Raw genomic sequence first — 18,770 nt, forward strand, 5'->3', positions numbered from 1 at the left:
TGACTGGGCAAGCCTGGGTTTTCAAACTGGCAACCTCAGCATTCCGGGCCCATGCTTTATCCACTGCACTACCACAGATCAGGCCTTTCAATACCTTAATTGTAGTGCTTTTTTTTTTTTATTTTTGCATTTTTCTGAAGCTGGAAACAGGGAGAGACAGTCAGACAGACTCCCGCATGCGCCCGACCGGGATCCACCCGGCACGCCCACCATGGGGCAACTGCTCTGCCCACCAGGGGGCGATGCTCTGCCCCTCCTGGGCGTCGCCATGTTGCGACCAGAGCCACTCTAGCACCTGAGGCAGAGGCCACAGAGCCATCCCCAGCGCCCGGGCCATCTTTGCTCCAATGGAGCCTTGGCTGCGGGAGGGGAAGAGAGAGACAGAGAGGAAGGCGCGGCGGAGGGGTGGAGAAGCAAATGGGCGCTTCTCCTGTGTGCCCTGGCCGGGAATCGAACCCGGGTCCTCCGCACGCTAGGCCGATGCTCTACTGCTGAGCCAACCGGCCAGGGCTGTAGTGCATTTTTATAATAGATCTTAACCTATCTCCAACTCCTCTTGGAAAAGAATACCCAATTGGATGGTCCCTGACATGTTTGACATGAGTTGGCACAACCTATTAGCTACACCTGTAAAAGAAAGAAAGAAAGTGTGTTTCAGATCTGTTTTCTTTTATGGAGAGTGGAGAAGCTGCTAAGTACTATGGTTGCACCACCAAAAATGGCAAGGATGCTGAGTCTTTTATCTAGGGATAACCTGACCCTGACATTAGGGATTTACAAATACTGATGAGCTGGAACATCTGAGGAGAGGGCCAGCATGTGAGGCAAATGTTTATCAGTCATTGTAATTACCAAAATTATGAAAGCCTAAGTTAAGTAGCATATTCAAGTGGCAGTGGGCCAGGGTTAGTTTGGTACTTCTTATATAGCAGCATTTCTACTTTCACTGACACTTGCAAAATGGCAGAAAGAAGTGAGGAGCAAAGAACAATTCAACCATGTAGTAAAAATGCTTTGCCCCCAAATTTTGCTTTTAAATTTGAAAAGAGAATGGGTTGCTGAAAAATGAGGGGTCTTCCAAAATAATTTCTCATTCTGTAAGAAAACTTCTCTGCTACTCATAATTCCATACAAACTAGGTAAAGGTCCAGTGAAAATTTGGAAAAAATATAGTTGTGTGATACTCTGAGGACATTTTTTCCTAATTAAAAAACACAAGGCTTAGTAATTCTGTATCAGTCAAAATCTGCGCTGTTATGTAGATATAGTTTGGTATGCAATTTTTATTTAATAATAGATGTAAGTTCACAGAAATCAAAATGTAAAGCCATTTCTTCATTGCTTAACTGCAGATGGGCTTTAATCCCTGGCAGTTTTCTGAAATTACTCTGGCAAAAGCATCACCTATTACTACAGTGTTAAATTTCATGATTTCCTTTCAGTCTTTTTTTCTTTCATTCTTAGTTAATATTGTAGTTAATATTTGATTATTCCTCATTTGAAACTTTCTCCTTCTTTCATTTCTAAAATATTTCCATCTCTTCTGATTCCTAGTTCTGTATCTGCCTCTGAGAATTTTTCCCCAGTTTGCTTTTTTACCGTTTATTTGTCTTTAAATGATAGTGTTACTCACCCTTGACTTCCATCTGTTTTTGTTACACACTAGTACTTCATAGCTAATTGTGTGCATCATTATTACCTGGGGAGCTTTTCCAAAGTATTCATTCTGAAGCACTAACCCTAAAGGTTCAGATTCAGTAGTATGTTTCTCTGATACCACCAGTTGTTCTCTTGATACAAAATACTACTTAGTGCTGTAACCTTACATACATAGAGATTAATGTTTTATTGGAGTTTATATTCCTATTAGGTTCATGATTACTAAAATAATTCTTGTTGGTGGCTGTATCTATTCCTGAATGTGTTATGCAAGGTATTTTTTTTAATTTTAGGGAAAAGGAAGAGCGCTACTTAAATAGATAGAGCTCAGGCCATGCAATTTACTCACATGTGGACCACTAAAGGAAAACACATAGAGCTTGCTTGCATCTTCAGAATTACAATGATAAATCAGGACAAGTTCCCAAGAATGATTATCTTACCTGTGATACTTGGGATGACCCATACTCACACTTTCTCCTTTGAATCATAGCTGTAGCTGAACACAATTTAGTTGAAACGTGATGGATAACTTATGTCACCTTTGCAGGTATGGCAACTTTCCTGGGGAGCAGAGTTTGTCCACCATTTGATGACTAATTATCCAGGCTTCTTCAGTCCTTTGGCTGTGTATTTTAAGCATATGACTCCACAATTGACAACAAAACTGAAGAAAATGTTGAAAACCCAATAACTATCTCTAAGTGGCAGTGTTAAAAGTAATTTACCTCATGGTCTATTGGCCCAATCTAGTTGTAGCGTCTTAACCTATTTCAAAGGGGCTAGAAAACATCAGGAGAACTCATGGAAAATTTGTTGAGCACTACTTACATTTCCTAACATACTGTCAACTAGCAAAAACTAAAGTGTGTTAGCTAGATATGGTCCTGCCATAGTTCCCATAATGGAAGAACTTCTCAAGCACTCTTTGACAGGGCTGTGATCATTGAGTTGGCTAAGATTCCCCTCTGCCCCCTCCCTAACAAGTCCCTGTAGAATCAGTCTGCTAGTTTCTGAGTTGAACGCCAAACTAATCTCTGAGGTATACTGATATTGCAAGAGTGCCCTTGCCGCACTGGCAAGGCCTACCATCATTTCTAAAAATTGGACAACCTGGGAGCAGATAAGTGTGCAGAATGATATGTGGCAGTCAGAAATGTACCCTGGAAATATCCTAGAACAAGGAGCATGAATGAGGAAGGGTCTGAGCTGCTGTTCTCTGAAATGCATCAGTTCCATTTTGTCAAGGCCATACTTTCCATGGTCTGCTCCCAACCAGTGATGGAACTTGACTGAGATAAGGCAAGCACTCCAGGGAGACACAGGATTCCTGGATGACTCTAGCTTGAGGATGCCTCAACAGTCTTGCTGAAACTTCTTTACATTGCGTGGGCCTGCCTTAAACTGTGTGACCCCAGAATGCTTCTATCCAGTTTTCTCTCCTCTTTGCCTTCACTTGGGGTCAGACTTCCTTCATTGTCTGACAGGTTTCTTAGCCTTTTCATCTTTCCATTTTTCACACAGTACTGTTCCTTCTAGTAAAATGCTTACATATTTAGTCTTGTCTTGCTATCTCCTTCTGAGGAGATCCATATTAAAACAAATAGAAATGGGAGTACTATGTGTAAACTGCTAGGTAGTAAGAGGTAGATTTGGTTTGGTTCATCTAATCCTGCAACAACGAGGACATGATCCCTGTTGGAAGGAGTGGTATAGTTTTTACCACAAAGCGGCAGTGCAATTCTAAAAAGTATATGGCAATGAGGGAAACTGTCTCAATAGAGAAGAATATTGAGTCAGATGCAATAAAGTAGGTACTGTATTTAAAGTCAGTGGAGTTAGCTGGTTACTGCTAAATTTTACTGATGCCCTACAGAGGGATAATAAGAGATTGATGACTCATAACAAGCAGTTACTGGCTAGTTCAAGAGCCAGAGAGTCTTGAGTTGAATTAGAGAACAGATATCATACAGCAATTAAATAAGAGAAGTTGAATAATAAACTACAATGAGAAGGTAATTGTAATGAATAAAGAGAACTCTACAGGTACTCTAAGTCTGAGGATAGTTCTCAAAGAAGAATACTTTTGGAAGGGTGATCACGCTCCAAGGCTGGAGTTCAGACCTCATTGGACAAAGTATGATTTATGTCTACTTGACTACTATGCCAGAGCTGATCCTCAGGCATTGGGAAAGCAGGAATCACACCTCCAGCTAGTTCTGTTGAGAGAATCAGTGCCACTTTATGTAAAAGCACTAGAGTACAGCAGAGTGTTTGAGTCAGGGTGGGCAGAGGTAAGTCACAGCTGGGCTGGGGTTTCACAGAGAGTGGTGGTGCAGTGCTGCAGGAGCAAGGCCTGAAACACATGCCGTGTCAGTAGGATCATGAGAATATGGTTACTGGGTCCAGGACAGCCCTGCGAGGTGAATGAAGATCAACATATTTTGGGAGTATGAGCACATGGAGTACAGCATCACAAGTTGTCTTCACACACCAGTGCTGCTCATTTCCAATGCAACAAGAGTAAACAAAAGTAAGGCACAGTACACACTTGAGGAGTCTCGTTCCTCCATGTCCCTGTGGTGCCATGTACCAGAAAATTTTAACATTGCACTCACTGTAATGGACAAAATGTCTAGTGTTCAATCTGTTACTGCAGAGCAGATAGGAAGTGATTTTGAACTTGAGAGGCAACAAAGTCATCACTTGCATATGACCAGATAGAAGCAAAGGAAAAAGCCCAAGTTGGTTAATAGATGGATTTGGTCTGGTCTTTTAGTTATGGAAACAACTAAGCAGACAAAAGGAGTTGGCCAGTTGACTTCAGTCAATCATTATTGTTGTCTTCCACAGGAGTGTCAAGATGAGCATATAAACGGCATGACCAGAGAAGCCTATGTATAGGCCTAATAGCATGAACTTTCACTTATTGAAGCAGATGTAGTTACTTCTGCCTTTGAATGTGAAGTGTCTAACTTGTCAGAGGCAGAGACTATTACTGAGCTCCAGTATAGCATTACACACACACACACTTTTTTTTTTTTAAGGAAAACAACTGTTGCTTGCTAGCAAGTCGATCATATCAAAACTTCTTCCCTCCTAAAAAGGGCCAGAGTATTGTTTTGTTAGGAAGAGATACATATTCAGTTATTGTTTTGCCTTACTTACCTGCAGAACCACAGGCAACACTATTATATGTGGGAATACTAATATAATCAGTAATATATTGGCATTTATAAGCATAGAATCCCACATTGTACAGCATTTGACTAGGGAACCCACTTCACTGTGAAGGAGGCATGGGAGTGAGCCCAGGATTTTAAATCCGCTGATTGTTTCTCATAATGCACCACCGCACTTCCTGAATAGCTTTGTAATAGAAAAAATGAGAACCAGTTTGAAGGAAGTATTTTAAAACAATGGAATATCTGTGATGGTTCATTTTATGTGTCAATTGACTGAGCTCTATGCCTAGATAGATGATAAAACACTATTTCTAGATATGTCTGTGAGTGTGTTTCTAGAAGAGACTAGCGTTTGAATTAGTGAACTGAGTAAAGCAGGTGGCCCTCCCGGAGTAGGTGGGTACCATCCTGTCCAATGAGGACCTGAATAAAACAAAAAGGCAGAGAAAGGGCAATTTGCTCTCCGCCTAGCTGAGACATCTATCTTGTCTTTGGAAATTGGTGTTTTTTTGATTCTTGGGCTTTCAGACTCAGATCGAGACCTTATATTATCAGTACTAGATTTTCAGGCCTTTAGACTCAGGCCGATTATACCACCATCTTTTCTGGTGCTCTCACTTGCAGATGGCTTATCATGGGACTTCTTGACCTCCATTCCTAAAGTAAATCTTTTACCTATCTATTTTTCTCACCTTCCATCCGTCCGTCCATCCATCCATCCATCCATCCATCCATCATCTATTTCCTTTTGGCTCTGCTTCTATGGAGAACCTGACAAACAACATCCTTAACATGCAATGCAGGGTAGGGGCAAAAGTAAGTTTATAGTATATTCATATGGAAATATGAATATAGTATGTTCATATGGAAAATAATACAATTAAAAATAATAATACAAGACTAACCTGTTTCACATACTCACAACCTTAAATCTACTTCTGCCCCACCCTGTATATTTATTAATCCAGACATTCCTAAGGTGTCACTAATAGGATTCATGGATCTGCAAATATAGGAATGGAAGTAGAAGTGGTCCCACTAACTTTTGCACCACCAATTGCAGGGCCTGTCTTTATGTAGCATTTCTTCAGCAATATTCTATTTTCCCACTACATATAATACCAAATATATGCAAAACCAGGGTAAAAATATACCTTTATGCCTATAAATCTGAAACTGTCTTTGCACTGGCCTGCCTTTCCTCAAATATTTATATGTGCTTTGTGTCTATAACAATGCTTTCATTTATCATTCTCAGAAAGTTGTTGGGAAATTACTATAGCATATGTCTTGGCAGTATTCTTACTGTGCTCTTACTGTTTATCTCACATTATGATTTTCCCCTTGCATGTCACACAATTTAATAAGTGTATGGCTGATTCATTAGATAGTTCAACAAATATTTACTCAGTCAACGTGTTATAGAGTACTATATAATTATTTGCTAGACATCAGTCTAAATAGAATAAAAAAATAGAAATTAAAGGAAAATAAAGATATCTCTGCTCTATGTGGCTTACATTCACATTTGGAACAGATTACTATCTTTACTATATCCTGTGTCCCATGGTAAACAATACCTCTTAAAATCCAGACTACTACTTCTATCACTTTCTAAATCTTAAATCTATTTATTTATTTATTTTATTTTCCTGAAGTGAGAAGGAGGAAGGCAGAGAGACGGACTCTTGCATGCACCTGACCGGGATCCACCCAGCATGCCCAGTAGGGGGCGATGCTTTGCCCATCTGGGGCATTACTCCATTGCACCCGGAGCCATTCTAGCACCTGAGGCAGAGGCCATGGAGCCATCCTCAGCACCCCAGTCAACTTTGCTCCAATGGAGCCTTGGCTGCAGGAGGGGAAGAGAGAGAGAGAAAATGAAGGGGAAGGGTAGAGAAGCAGATGACACTTCTCCTGTGGGTGCTGGCTGGGAATCGAACCTGGGCCTTCCATACTCCGGGCCGATGCTCTACCACTGAGCCAACCAGCCAGGGCTAACTCTTAAATCTTTTAGCAGAATATTTCTTCCTTCTTTTCAAAAATGTAATAGATTATTAATTTGTTTTAATCCTGTCTCTTTCAAAGTGTGATGTAATTTCTTTTCAATTTTGTATTTTATTATCTAATCACTTCTTTTCCATTCACTTTCACCCTTGCCTTTTGTTCCATAACTGAACCTTTATTGGCCCTGCTAAAAAAAAATGGGCTACTTATTCTAATATCTGTATCATCTCACCTCACTTTTCTTCCTAATTGCTACATGATGGCTTCTATCCCTGCTGTTCTGGAAGCTTCTAGCAAGGTCTGTTTGGTGAACAGAAATAAGCACGAGTCAGCTCCCTCTTCTACAAAAGATTTGGTACCCAAGAAGAAGAGTAGTTAACTAACAGCCTCAAATTCTTAGTTGTTTTATGGTCTGCCTCAGCCAAAAACATGAGCAGTGGGAAGGTGCATCAGCTTAATTACTGAGCAAGCCAGTGGCACAAAGTCCTAAACTTTTGCCTTTTTAAGAAATAATTTTTGCTCCGGTGCTTTCTTGTCTGGAGAAACCTGTTCAGGTTGGCAGAAACTTTGTTAGCTCTCTCTTACTGTCCCAGGCTCTATTTACCTAATTTTGCTTCCCTTTTTTCCCCATAGATGTTACTTTCTTAAGAAAAAATTGTTCTCTAACTTTTCTTCAGCATCTGATTCCTGAAGAACACAATGGGGACGTTCATTGTTGACTCATTACCTCCAACACAATAATCACTTTCTCATTTCTCAGATCTCTTGATCTCTGAGATGCATCTGGAATTCTTAACTAATATTTCATTCTGTAATTCTATTTTACTTTTATTTTTAATCATTGTATTGTCATCTTAATATTTGATCATTTCATCTTATATGGATTTTTTTCTCTTAATCCCCAAAGCATCCATATTCCATAATTTTACTTTGGGCTTCCTTTTTCTTTTCATCTGTTTTCTCTTAGATGTTCTTATTCATTCTTTTTTTCTTCATAGTCCTCTTTAATGTGTTCACAAATCTATATTTTTTAAATCAAATTTGGTGTGTCAGACTCATATTTCCAACTAATCCTCCAATATTCTATACCTGCTATTCCACAAGCACCTCCAATGCAGCATATCTTTAACTGAACTCATTATCTCTCGCTCTTTTTGAATCTGCTTCTTGTAACATTGGTGCCTACCTCTCATCCCAGTTGCTTAGTCATCTTAACAATTTCATCAATTTATCAAATAATTCAACAATCCTGTTTTTGTTTCTAAATATCTCTCAGATATCTTTACTATTCTAATTTTTTTCTACCACTCCCCATTCCTGAAGATGTAGACAGTACTGCCCTAAACTATGAAAAATCCCCCTTAGATACAGTTCCTGGTCCTCATCACTTTAATCCCACTACCTCCAGACGATTATAAGTTATCATTCAAGCACAAAAGGCTATTATTCATTTGCACTTAATTTTTTGTATGATTTAAAAATATTTAAGAAAAAAGTTCTAAAATGCACTAGTATCCATTCACTCATCCGATTATAGCTTGGATAAAATGTCACATCTACTCTTTAGCTCATCTGTATAGAAAATGAAATTATCTTAGCTGTGTTCCCTGAGAACATCATCTAACAAGGATTTTCATTTCTAGCTGTGGTGTCTTTGGTACATATCTTTTTTTCTTTTTCTGTTAGTCTCTAAAGTACTTGGAAATAAGAATAATGTTACATGTATTTTTATATCGGTTTAATTCCAGGCTTTTAGTAAGCATGTAAAAAATAATTGTTAAAAAACAATAATGATTTGAATGCCTATAATCATGAAAATAAAGTAATATACTTAAATAATAAATTTATATTTCACCCTTTGCTTACTTGATTGAACAAAAGAAGTTTTTAGGAGAACCTTGAATTTATAACTTCACCGACATGTGAATTCAAAAATTTGATCAGGTTTTAGACAATCAGAAAGGCATTATATTTTAGGAACAGGATAATTAATTCTGACATAGTAAATCTACCAATATGCATATAATTTGGCAAAATATATATAAATACTAATTTTGTAGTATGCATAAGTATTAAAATAAATGAGTATTCTATACAATGTGCACCACAACAAAAATAAATAATTAGGCTGTAAATATGTTAGTGAAATACTATGTAGGGAATTGACTATTTAGAAATATAATTTTCTTGTGTTATTATTGGATACTTGTACAAATTTTCTTTTTTTTTGATAAATCAAACTAAAATGATTTAGGGAAAACATAAAAATATTTTAAAAAATAGCCTTATCCATTTTTCTATTTTGTTTCATTTTACAAATTGGGGAAATACAATCATTTGATTTTGTCTATAAATACTGCATGTAAGGAATGCAAGCACAAAGATTCCATCAAAGAACAACTTAAGATCTATCTGGCAAAAAGTTCTTGCAAAATTAAAAGTATGCAAGTCACTAATCTGCATATTAAACTAACAAATGAAAACTTTTTCCAAGTTTATTCATTGCTTTTCCACATGTGAACTCCACAGTGATAGTGCGGGGGAGTTTATATTTAACTTTTTTTTGTCTGCTTAGACACAGAAATCAAATTATACACTGTAGGGAAAACAGCTGTTAGGTTTGCTCGCTTGTACTTTGCATTATTAGTGCATGAGCACGTGGCATAGCATAGTTACCGGTTTTAGGTATATCTACGTGTGTATAACCTATGTAAGGCTACAGATGCTTGCCCTCAAGGTGTATTGTGGCTTGCTTGTCCGCCACTATGAGGGGTTCCTCTGCTGTTCCTTTGCCTGCTGTGTGAGAAGCGGTTTTCCTCTACCTGTTTGCTCACCCTCTGTTGTGAGAATCTATCAAACAGGAATGGCCCAATGCTTCCCGGCTCCACAGTTTTTCTACTGTCTGCCCAAATCCAATGTGAACCCGCCTGACTTTGACCACCAGCATTACATACACAAAGAATAAATAATGAAAATATAAAGTTGTTTTTACAGGATAACTTTACACTTGTGATTTTTTTCTGCCTGATACCTAAATTATATCTCCACACTGGAGGATTAAAACAAATACATAGGCACATTTCATATTTAGCTTTTTATTTAGTTTGTTTAACCAAAGATTTTTCTAAGAAACTATGTGTATATGTGCATATATATATATATATATGTGTGTGTGTGTGTGTATATATATATATATATATATATATATATATATATCAGCATCTCTTTCTGTTTGTGGTGTATGTGTATTTGTTTAGACCTGAGACTTAAGTAGAAATTTGGCAGTAGATATACCTAAAACAGGTAACTGTCGGCTACTAAATATACCATGAATTTCTATTGTCTTTTTCCTTCACTACAGTAATTCAACCGTTGTACCAAAAAGCTATGATGTGGACTCAATATTGCCAAGAACTTCACCACCAACAGCTTTCTCCCAGGGGAGAAAGTGACCCATGAAGGCCTTTGAAATTTCAACTTTGGAGAAAAAAGCATGTGGCAGGAGGCAGGCTCCTTCCTGGGGCAGTGCGCACAGGGAGGGGTGGGCGGGGTCAGGCAGCGGCGCCCTCACTCTCTGCCGGGCCCAGAGCGTGGTCCCTGGCTCTGGGGTCCCGCGTGCGACAGGCCACCGTTAACCGCCTTCACTGCAGGGACAGTCGCCGGCCCCACAATGCTCGGTCTCTTGCTAATCTTCTCAGGCCTGGGCCGGCTGACCTCCACAGGCCATTGTAAGTAGGGAAAACCTGTGCCATAAGAGGATGCTCAACACGATGTACCTGGGAGAGGTTTTGTCACCCTCTGAGCTGTCCACAGGCTGGGGATCTCCCAGTGTGCTGTCCGAGTCCGCTTAGTTTCAGGGCTCTGCTGCACCTGGTGGTCGGAGGGCGTAGAGCAGGCCTGAGGCAGTTTTCCCTCACTACCTGACCCTGCACTGGTTGAGAGGGTGCCCTGCTTCTGGGTGGCCGGGGCCGAGAGAGCCTGGGAACGGAGAGCACTTCTTCACTTAGGTAGGTTCGAGGTCAGAGCCCCAGGTGTCACTGGACAGTGGTAAAGTAATACTCTCAAGTCGAGAGGAGCCTCTTCCTGGAATAGCACAAAGTATGAGTGCGTGTGTTGGTGCTTGGAACTTCAAAGAGTGACATGATAGAAGAAGACAAGTATGTGAAGAAGGATGCTCTGGGAATGCTCATATGTGTGTTCTTTCCTGCAGACTCTGAAACATCACATCTGCAAATTACAGTGCCACAGAAGCTTGGGACCAACACCAATGATGGCAGTGTTTCTGAAAAGCATGTAATTAAGAAATCACGCTATTTTCTTTAAATGAATGTTTTATCATATTGTACTGGACTACATGACCCAAATTAATTCATGAATATCTCTTTGTGAAATTTTGTGTTCTAATTACTATGTTTGAAAGCCATTTTGTCTGTATGAGAATAAATGTTTTATTTTCATTTTTCATGTGATGCACGAATTTATAGATACTCGGTGATCTGATAGGAATCCAAGGATTGGAATTTAAGTAGCAGGCCAGAGAGGAACATGGAATTGCCAAGCAAAAAATCTATTAGACACTGAAACAGGTTTTATAGTCTGAATAGTCTATCTGACTGTCTCATTCATGGCACCAAAGAACAAACAAATGAACAAACAAACAAAAAAACCAGTGGTTATGTGTTAATAAAAACCATTACGCTAAAAACATAAATATCTAGGGAGGTTAAAATGTTTATGAGATTATTACATATACTAGAAAAATGCAAACAAACAAACAAAAAAAACCATGAGTATAATAGCAGAAAAAAAAGGAAAGCATTTAGTACACTCAACCACAATACACACATTCAAAACACACAACATTATGAGGGATAGTATTACTTAAAATATTCAGTTCACTAGGAACATATAACAATTCTAAATTTGTATGAATTTAATAAAATACCCTCAACACATATAAAATAAAAATAGAACATTTTCAAAATCATTTTCATAGTGAGTCCATAAAATGTTTTCCTGTTAGCATTCTAGAGCTTTCTATGTTGTGGCAAATGGTAAGAATTCATTCTTTTTTATGGCCAAGTAATATTCCATTGTATATACAGGGATGGGCAAAAGTAGACTTACAGATGTTCGTATGGAGAAAAACATGCAGGTTTTGATTATAATAGCTTTATTAACTCAAAAGGCTGTCACAATGGCACAGTGCACTTAGGTACAATCTTGTAAGTGCTCAAATTGCCAGCCTTCATTATTTACACATTCTTGTAGTCTACTTGCTGCTGTACTCAAACATGCTTTGGCTGCTATACTCAAATATGCTTTGGCACAAGTTCTTTATAAAAGTACTTTTGCCCACCCCTGTAAGTGCCATTATCTTCTTCATCCATTCATTTATTGAAGGAAACTTAAGTTGCTTCCATTTCTCGACTATTGTAAATTATGCTGCAAAGGCAAATATTATATGATTTCACTTATATGTGGAATCTACATAACAAAATAAATGAAGAAACTAAACACGAACAGACTCACAGATGCAGAAAGCAAACTGACGGTTGCCAGATTTGAGGGAGGCTGGGTGAAAATGGTGACAGGATTAAGAAGTTCAGACTGGTAGTTACAACATAGTCATGTGATGTAAAATACATTATAAGGGATACAGTCAGTAATACTGTATAACAACTATGTATGGTGCCAAGGAGGTGCTAGACTTATCCAAAGAATCACTTCCTAAATTACATAAATGTGTAGTCACTATGTGGTACACCTGAAACTAACATAATATTGTTGTCTATAATTGAAAAAATATATAATTGAAGAAATATATATTAAAACATATAATTGAAAAAAATTAAATGTAAACTACGCTTGAAAAATAATAATTAAAAAAAAACACAATACAATACAAATAAACTAATAAAGCCCTGAGAGCCCTGGCTGGATAGTTTGGTTGACTAGAGCATTGTACTGATATGCCAAGATCGTGAGTTTGATCCCTAGTCAGGGCACTTATGGGAACAGATTGATGTTTTTGTCTCTCTCCTCTGTCTCCAAAATCAAAATTTAAAAAACAATTTGGAAAAAAAACTGAGATAAAATGTTTTTTTGAATGTTGGTGGACAAATCATAAAGATATAAAGACAATTTGAACAACAAAAATAAGCATTTTATTCAATGGATATATATTTGTAGAAGTGACCCCATGGAATAAATGCAGCTTTCCTCTTTCTGCTATTTGCTAGAACTCACTAGACCCCAAAGTATGTCACAGTGAAGCTTTTTAATGGCAAAACATTGGGTACAGCAATAGAAAGAGAATTCAGGCAAATATCAGGATCCAAGAAATATCCTTATAAACCCAGTCTCTACTTCTGAAACATGTTGAATCTAGTTTGAAATAACAGGAATTATGGGAAAAATTTAGTCCTTGAGGGAATGCCTTGCAAAGCTTTCAATGACTCTAAGAAGCCAAGCCAACCTTGTCAATCTAGGTAGGGAAACACTAAGGAAGCTAAATTTGGCCAGAGTAGTTTTGAATCCTAATCAGTGCAGTGTAAATCTCTTAGTCTTCTATAACTAAGAGTCAGAAGCATTCAGGCTTGTAGGCATCTGCAGAGAAAGAGCTTTTCTAATCCTGCTATAATCAGCTCTGTCTTCACAGTAAATAATATACATGCTTCTCAAGAATATATGGGCCATTCAACAAAATTGACACGAACAAGTTAAAAGAATTAAAAAATCAAATACAGTACAGAACCCATTCTCTAGTAACAATTAAAAAAATTCATAAATTGATTTTAGTGAGAATGGAAGGGAGAGAGAGAGACAGAAACATCTATCTGTTCCTGTATGTGCCCTGACCAGGGATGAAGCCTGCAACCTCTGCCTATTGAGATGATACTTTAACCAACCAAGCTATCTGGCCACTTTATATAAAGTATAATTTTAAATTACAGTTGTAAGTAGTTCATGGGTTGAAAAAGAAATCATAAATTATAATGGATATTAAGTAATAATAGTCAAGAATGAAAAAATGACAAAGCAAAATTTGATTCATGCTCTTAAAATCGTATAGGTGAATAATTTATAATAACAAATAAATCAAAAAGTCTGGAAATTAGAGGTTAAAACATGATTATAACCTTAAAAAATGTAAAGATGTGACTAAAACTAAGTAGAATTAATGAAAGAGAAAATTAAACTGAAATAATCTGTATTCACAATGTCAAAAGTTGAATTCTAAAAAACAATGAGCTATTTTGGTGAGGTAGACTAAGGAAAGTGAAAAGGAGAGGATTAATACATAATATTATAAATGAAAAAATATAAAGGAGTAAATACAATTATCAAGAATATATGATTATATATTGTCATTTAAATAAAATAGTTAAGTTCACAAAAACATAACAAAGCTGAACTATGATGAAACAATAGCACTGAATTTCTTCTATTAAAAAATAAAAGCATTAAAAAAATTATATGACACTACTTCCCCTCTTCCCACAATTACAGACTAAACTGATTTCCATTGTAAGATAAAAAAAGATGTGATACATACACAATGGAATACTACTGAACCATAAGAAAAGATGAAATACTACCATTTGAGACAACGTGGGTGGATCTTGATAATATCATGTTAAGAGGAATGTCAGACAGAAAAAGTTCAGAACCACATGATTTCACTGATATGTGAGAGATATAAAACTGAAAGCAACAAATGAACAAACCAAACCCCCCAGAAACTCATAGACACATATAGCAGTATCGTGGTTACTGGAGGGAAGGGGCTGAGGAGGTAGTAAAAGGTATGTGGGGCCCGAAATGTGGTGAGAGAAGATGATTGGACTCTGGATGCTGGGCACACATTGTAATATGAAGATCATGTATCATAGAAGTGTACACTGGAAACCTATATAATCTTATAATCAATGTTGCCCCAGTAAGTTTAATAAATAGAAAGATAAAACGTATTTAATTATATCAAAATACACAATTATGAAAAAGTATTTGTACTTTTAAACTCTTGTGTGCCCTCACCCAGATCATAAAGTTCCCTTGTGCCTTTTTCAGACCACCAACTTCGCTATTTTGTTTTCTTGAAATTCACATAAAAAAGCGTCATCTAGTAATAAAGTTTTTGTGCCTGGGTTCTTTTATTCAACATTCTATTTTTTCAGATTCATCCATGTAGCTTCGTATATGTAACAGTTCATAATTTTTATAGCTAAAAGTTCAAATATTAACCTGTTTATAAACATTATTTCCAGTTTGTAACCATCATGAATACATCTGCTCCAAAGAAACAAGTGTTTTGCTGATATATACTAACATGTTCATATGTTTAGTGGTGAAATGATAATTTATAGAGTAAGTGCAAATTTAAATTTACAGAAATCTAGTTGTTTACTTAACTCGTTATGGTATTTTTTGTATTCACAAGCTGTGTATGAGAGTTTTAGTTGTTCCATATTGTCACTAACACTTATCATCCTCAAGCTTTATTGTATGCAATTTTGTTAATTTTATTTTCTTCTCTCTATCCTTTTTAGTTTATTTGATATCCCATGAATAGTGGTGATAACTGATTTATAGAATGTTGATAGCCTACTTGGATATAAATTACAAATATTCTTTAGTCTGAGGGTTGCCCTTTAACATTCTTAATCATGTCTTTAGATGAACAACAGTTTTAATTTTTTTTTTAAATTTTTATTATTATTATTATTATTATTATTATTATTTTGTATTTTTCTGAAGCTGGAAACTGGGAGACAGTCAGACAGACTCCCACATGCGCCCGACCGGGATCCACCCGGCACACCCACCAGGGGCGACGCTCTGCCCACCAGGGGGCGATGCTCTGCCCCTCCGGGGCGTTGCTCTGCCGCGACCAGAGCCACTCCAGCGCCTGGGGCAGAGGCCAAGGAGCCATCCCCAGCGCCCGGGCCATCCCTGCTCCAATGGAGCCTTTGCTGCGGGAGGGGAAGAGAGACACAGAGAGGAAGGAGGGGAGTGGGGGTGGAGAAGCAAACGGGCGCTTCTCCTATGTGCCCTGGCCGGGAATCAAACCCGGGTTCCCCGAATGCCAGGCCGACGCTCTACCGCTGAGCAAACAGGCTAGGGCCAACAGTTTTAAATTTTGATGGTGTCCAATTAATCAACTATTTATTTTATGGCTATTTATTTAATAATAATTGGCCAACACACGCTCATGGAAATATTCTCCTATGTTTTCTTCTAGAAAATTCATAATATTAGTTTTGATATTTATATCTGTAATGATTTCTTTTTTTTCCCCCATGTCTTTTTTTTTATAATAATTTTATTTTTTTAATGAGATGACATCAATAAATCAGGATACATATATTCAAAGATAACAAGTCCAGGTTATCTTGTCGTTCAATTATGTTGCATACCCATCACCCAAAGTCAGATTGTCCTCTGTCACCTTCTATCTTGTTTTCTTTGTGACCCTCCCCCTACCCCTTTTCCTCTCCCCTTCCCCCCTCCCCCCCATAACCACCACACTCTTATCAATGTCTCTTAGTTTCACTTTTATGTCCCACCTACGTATGGAATAATGCAGTTCCTGGTTTTCTCTGATTTACTTATTTTGCTTCGTATCATGTTATCAAGATCCCACCATTTTGCTGTAAATGATCCGATGTCATCATTTCTTATGGCTGAGTAGTATTCCATAGTGTATATGTGCCACATCTTCTTTATCCAGTCATCTATTGACGGGCTTTTTGGTTGTTTCCTTGTCCTGGCCACTGTGAACAATGCTGCATAAACATGGGGCTGCATGTGTCTTTACGTATCAATGTTTCTGAGTTTTGGGGATATATACCTAGTAGAGGGATTGCTGGGTCATAAGGTAGTTCTATTTTCAGTTTTTTGAGGAACCACCATACTTTCTTCCATAATGGTTGTACTACTTTACATTCCCACCAACAGTGGATGAGGGTTCCTTTTTCTCCACAGCCTCTCCAACATTTGCTATTACCTGACTTGCTAATAATAGCTAATCGAACAGGTGTGAGGTGGTATCTCATTGCAGTTTTGATTTGCATTTCTCTAATAGCTAAAGAAGATGAGCATCTTTTCATGTATCTGTTGGCCATTTGTATTTCTTCCTGGGAGAAGTGTCTGTTCATATCCTCTTCCCATTTTTTTATTGGATTGTTTGTTTGTTTGTTGTTGAGTTTTATGAGTTCTTTGTATATTTTGGATATTAGGCCCTTATCTGAGCTGTTGTTTGAAAATATCATTTCCCATTTAGTTGGCTTTCTGTTTATTTTGTTATCAGTTTCTCTTGCTGAGCAAAAACTTCTTAGTCTGATGTAGTCCCATTCATTAATTTTTGCCTTCACTTCTCTTGCCATTGGAGTCAAATTCATAAAATGCTCTTTAAAACTCAGGTCCATGAGTTGAGTACCTATGTCTTCTTCTATGTACTTAATTGTTTCAGGTCTTATGTTTAGATCTTTGATCCATTTTAAGTTAATTTTTGTACAGGGGGACAAACTGTAGTCCAGTTTCATTTTTTTGCATGTGGCTTTCCAGTTTTCCCAGCACCATTTTGTAATAATTTCTAAATACTTTTAAATGATATGTTAGGAAGTCAAGTGTTATTTATTTATTTACTTACTTATTTATTTATTAGTGAGAGACAGAGATAGAGAAAGAAAGAGAGAGCTGGAGAGACAGACAGGGACAGACAGCCAGGAAGGGAGAGAGATGAGAAGTGTCAATTCATAGTTGCATCACCTTAGTTGTTCATTGATTGCTTTCTTATATGTGCCTTGACCAAGAGGCTACAGCAAAGTAAGTGATCCCTTGCTCAAGCCAGCAACCATGGGGTCATGTCTATGATCCCATGCTCAAACCAGCGACCCCATGCTCAAGCTGGTGAGCCTGTGCTCAAGCTGGATGAGCCCACGCTCAAGCTGGTGACCTTGAGGTTTTGGACCTGAGGCCTCTGTGTCCCAGTCTGATGCTCTATCCACTGTGCTACTGCCTATTTTGTTCATTAGACTCCACGTATAAGTGAAATCATATGGTACTTATCTTTCTCTGACTGGTTTATTTCACTTAGCATAATACCCTCTAGGTCCATTCATGCTATCTCAGGACATAAGATTTCCTTTTTCTTTTTTTTTTTTTTTTAATAACTGAATAGTATTCCATTGTGTGAATATGCCATAGCTTTTTTATCTAGTCTTCTACTGATGGGCACTTGACTGCTTCCAAATCTTGGCTATTGTAAATAATGCTACAATGAACATAGTTCCTTATAAATTTTGGATATTAAGCCCTTATCACTTGTATTGGTGGATATATTCTCTCATTCAGTGGGTCAGATATTTGAAAACTTAAAAGAAATTACAAAAGACCCTGAATAGCAATAGTGATCTTGATAAAGAAGAACAACATTGGAGGAATCATAATACCTGATGTCAAACTATGCTATAAGGCCATAGTAGTAAAAACAATGTGGTATCAGCTTAAAAACAGACATATAGGTCAATATAACAGAATAGAGAGCCATGAATTAAACCTATGTCTTTATAGTCAATATTTGACAAAGGAGGCAAGAATACACAATGAAGTAAAGATAGTCTATTCAATAAATTTATTGGGAAAAATGAGACAGATACTTGCAAAAATATGAGAGTAGACCACCTTCTTACACAATGCACAAGAGTAAACTCAAAATAGATGAAAGACTTAAATGTTAGATTCAAAATCATAAAAATCCTAGAAGACAACATAGGCAGTAAAATCTCAGTCATTTCTCATAGCAATATTTTTTTCTGATATGTTACCTCAGGTAAGGGAAACAAAAGAAAAACAAACAAATGGAACTACATCAAATTAAAATTTATTTGCACAGCAAAGTAAACCATCAACAAA

General features: G+C 37.4%; 2 protein-coding genes across 2 annotated transcripts in view; both read left to right on the forward strand.

Annotated features, from left to right (window-relative positions):
* Positions 1-2,252, forward strand: part of LOC136309276 (disintegrin and metalloproteinase domain-containing protein 5-like) — a 114,709-nt gene extending 112,457 nt beyond the window's left edge. The window contains exon 12 of the mRNA XM_066237504.1: positions 2,210-2,252. Coding sequence (XP_066093601.1) covers positions 2,210-2,252 — 43 coding nt within the window. The remainder of the gene's footprint in view (positions 1-2,209) is intronic.
* Positions 2,253-10,521: 8,269 nt separating this feature from the next.
* LOC136309277 (A disintegrin and metallopeptidase domain 3-like) overlaps positions 10,522-18,770 on the forward strand; it is an 88,364-nt gene continuing 80,115 nt past the window's right edge. The window contains exons 1-2 of the mRNA XM_066237505.1: positions 10,522-10,579; positions 11,062-11,144. Coding sequence (XP_066093602.1) covers positions 10,522-10,579; positions 11,062-11,144 — 141 coding nt within the window. The remainder of the gene's footprint in view (positions 10,580-11,061; positions 11,145-18,770) is intronic.

The sequence above is a fragment of the Saccopteryx bilineata genome, chromosome 6 (assembly GCF_036850765.1).
Source record: "Saccopteryx bilineata isolate mSacBil1 chromosome 6, mSacBil1_pri_phased_curated, whole genome shotgun sequence".
NCBI classification, from domain to species: domain Eukaryota; kingdom Metazoa; phylum Chordata; class Mammalia; order Chiroptera; family Emballonuridae; genus Saccopteryx; species Saccopteryx bilineata.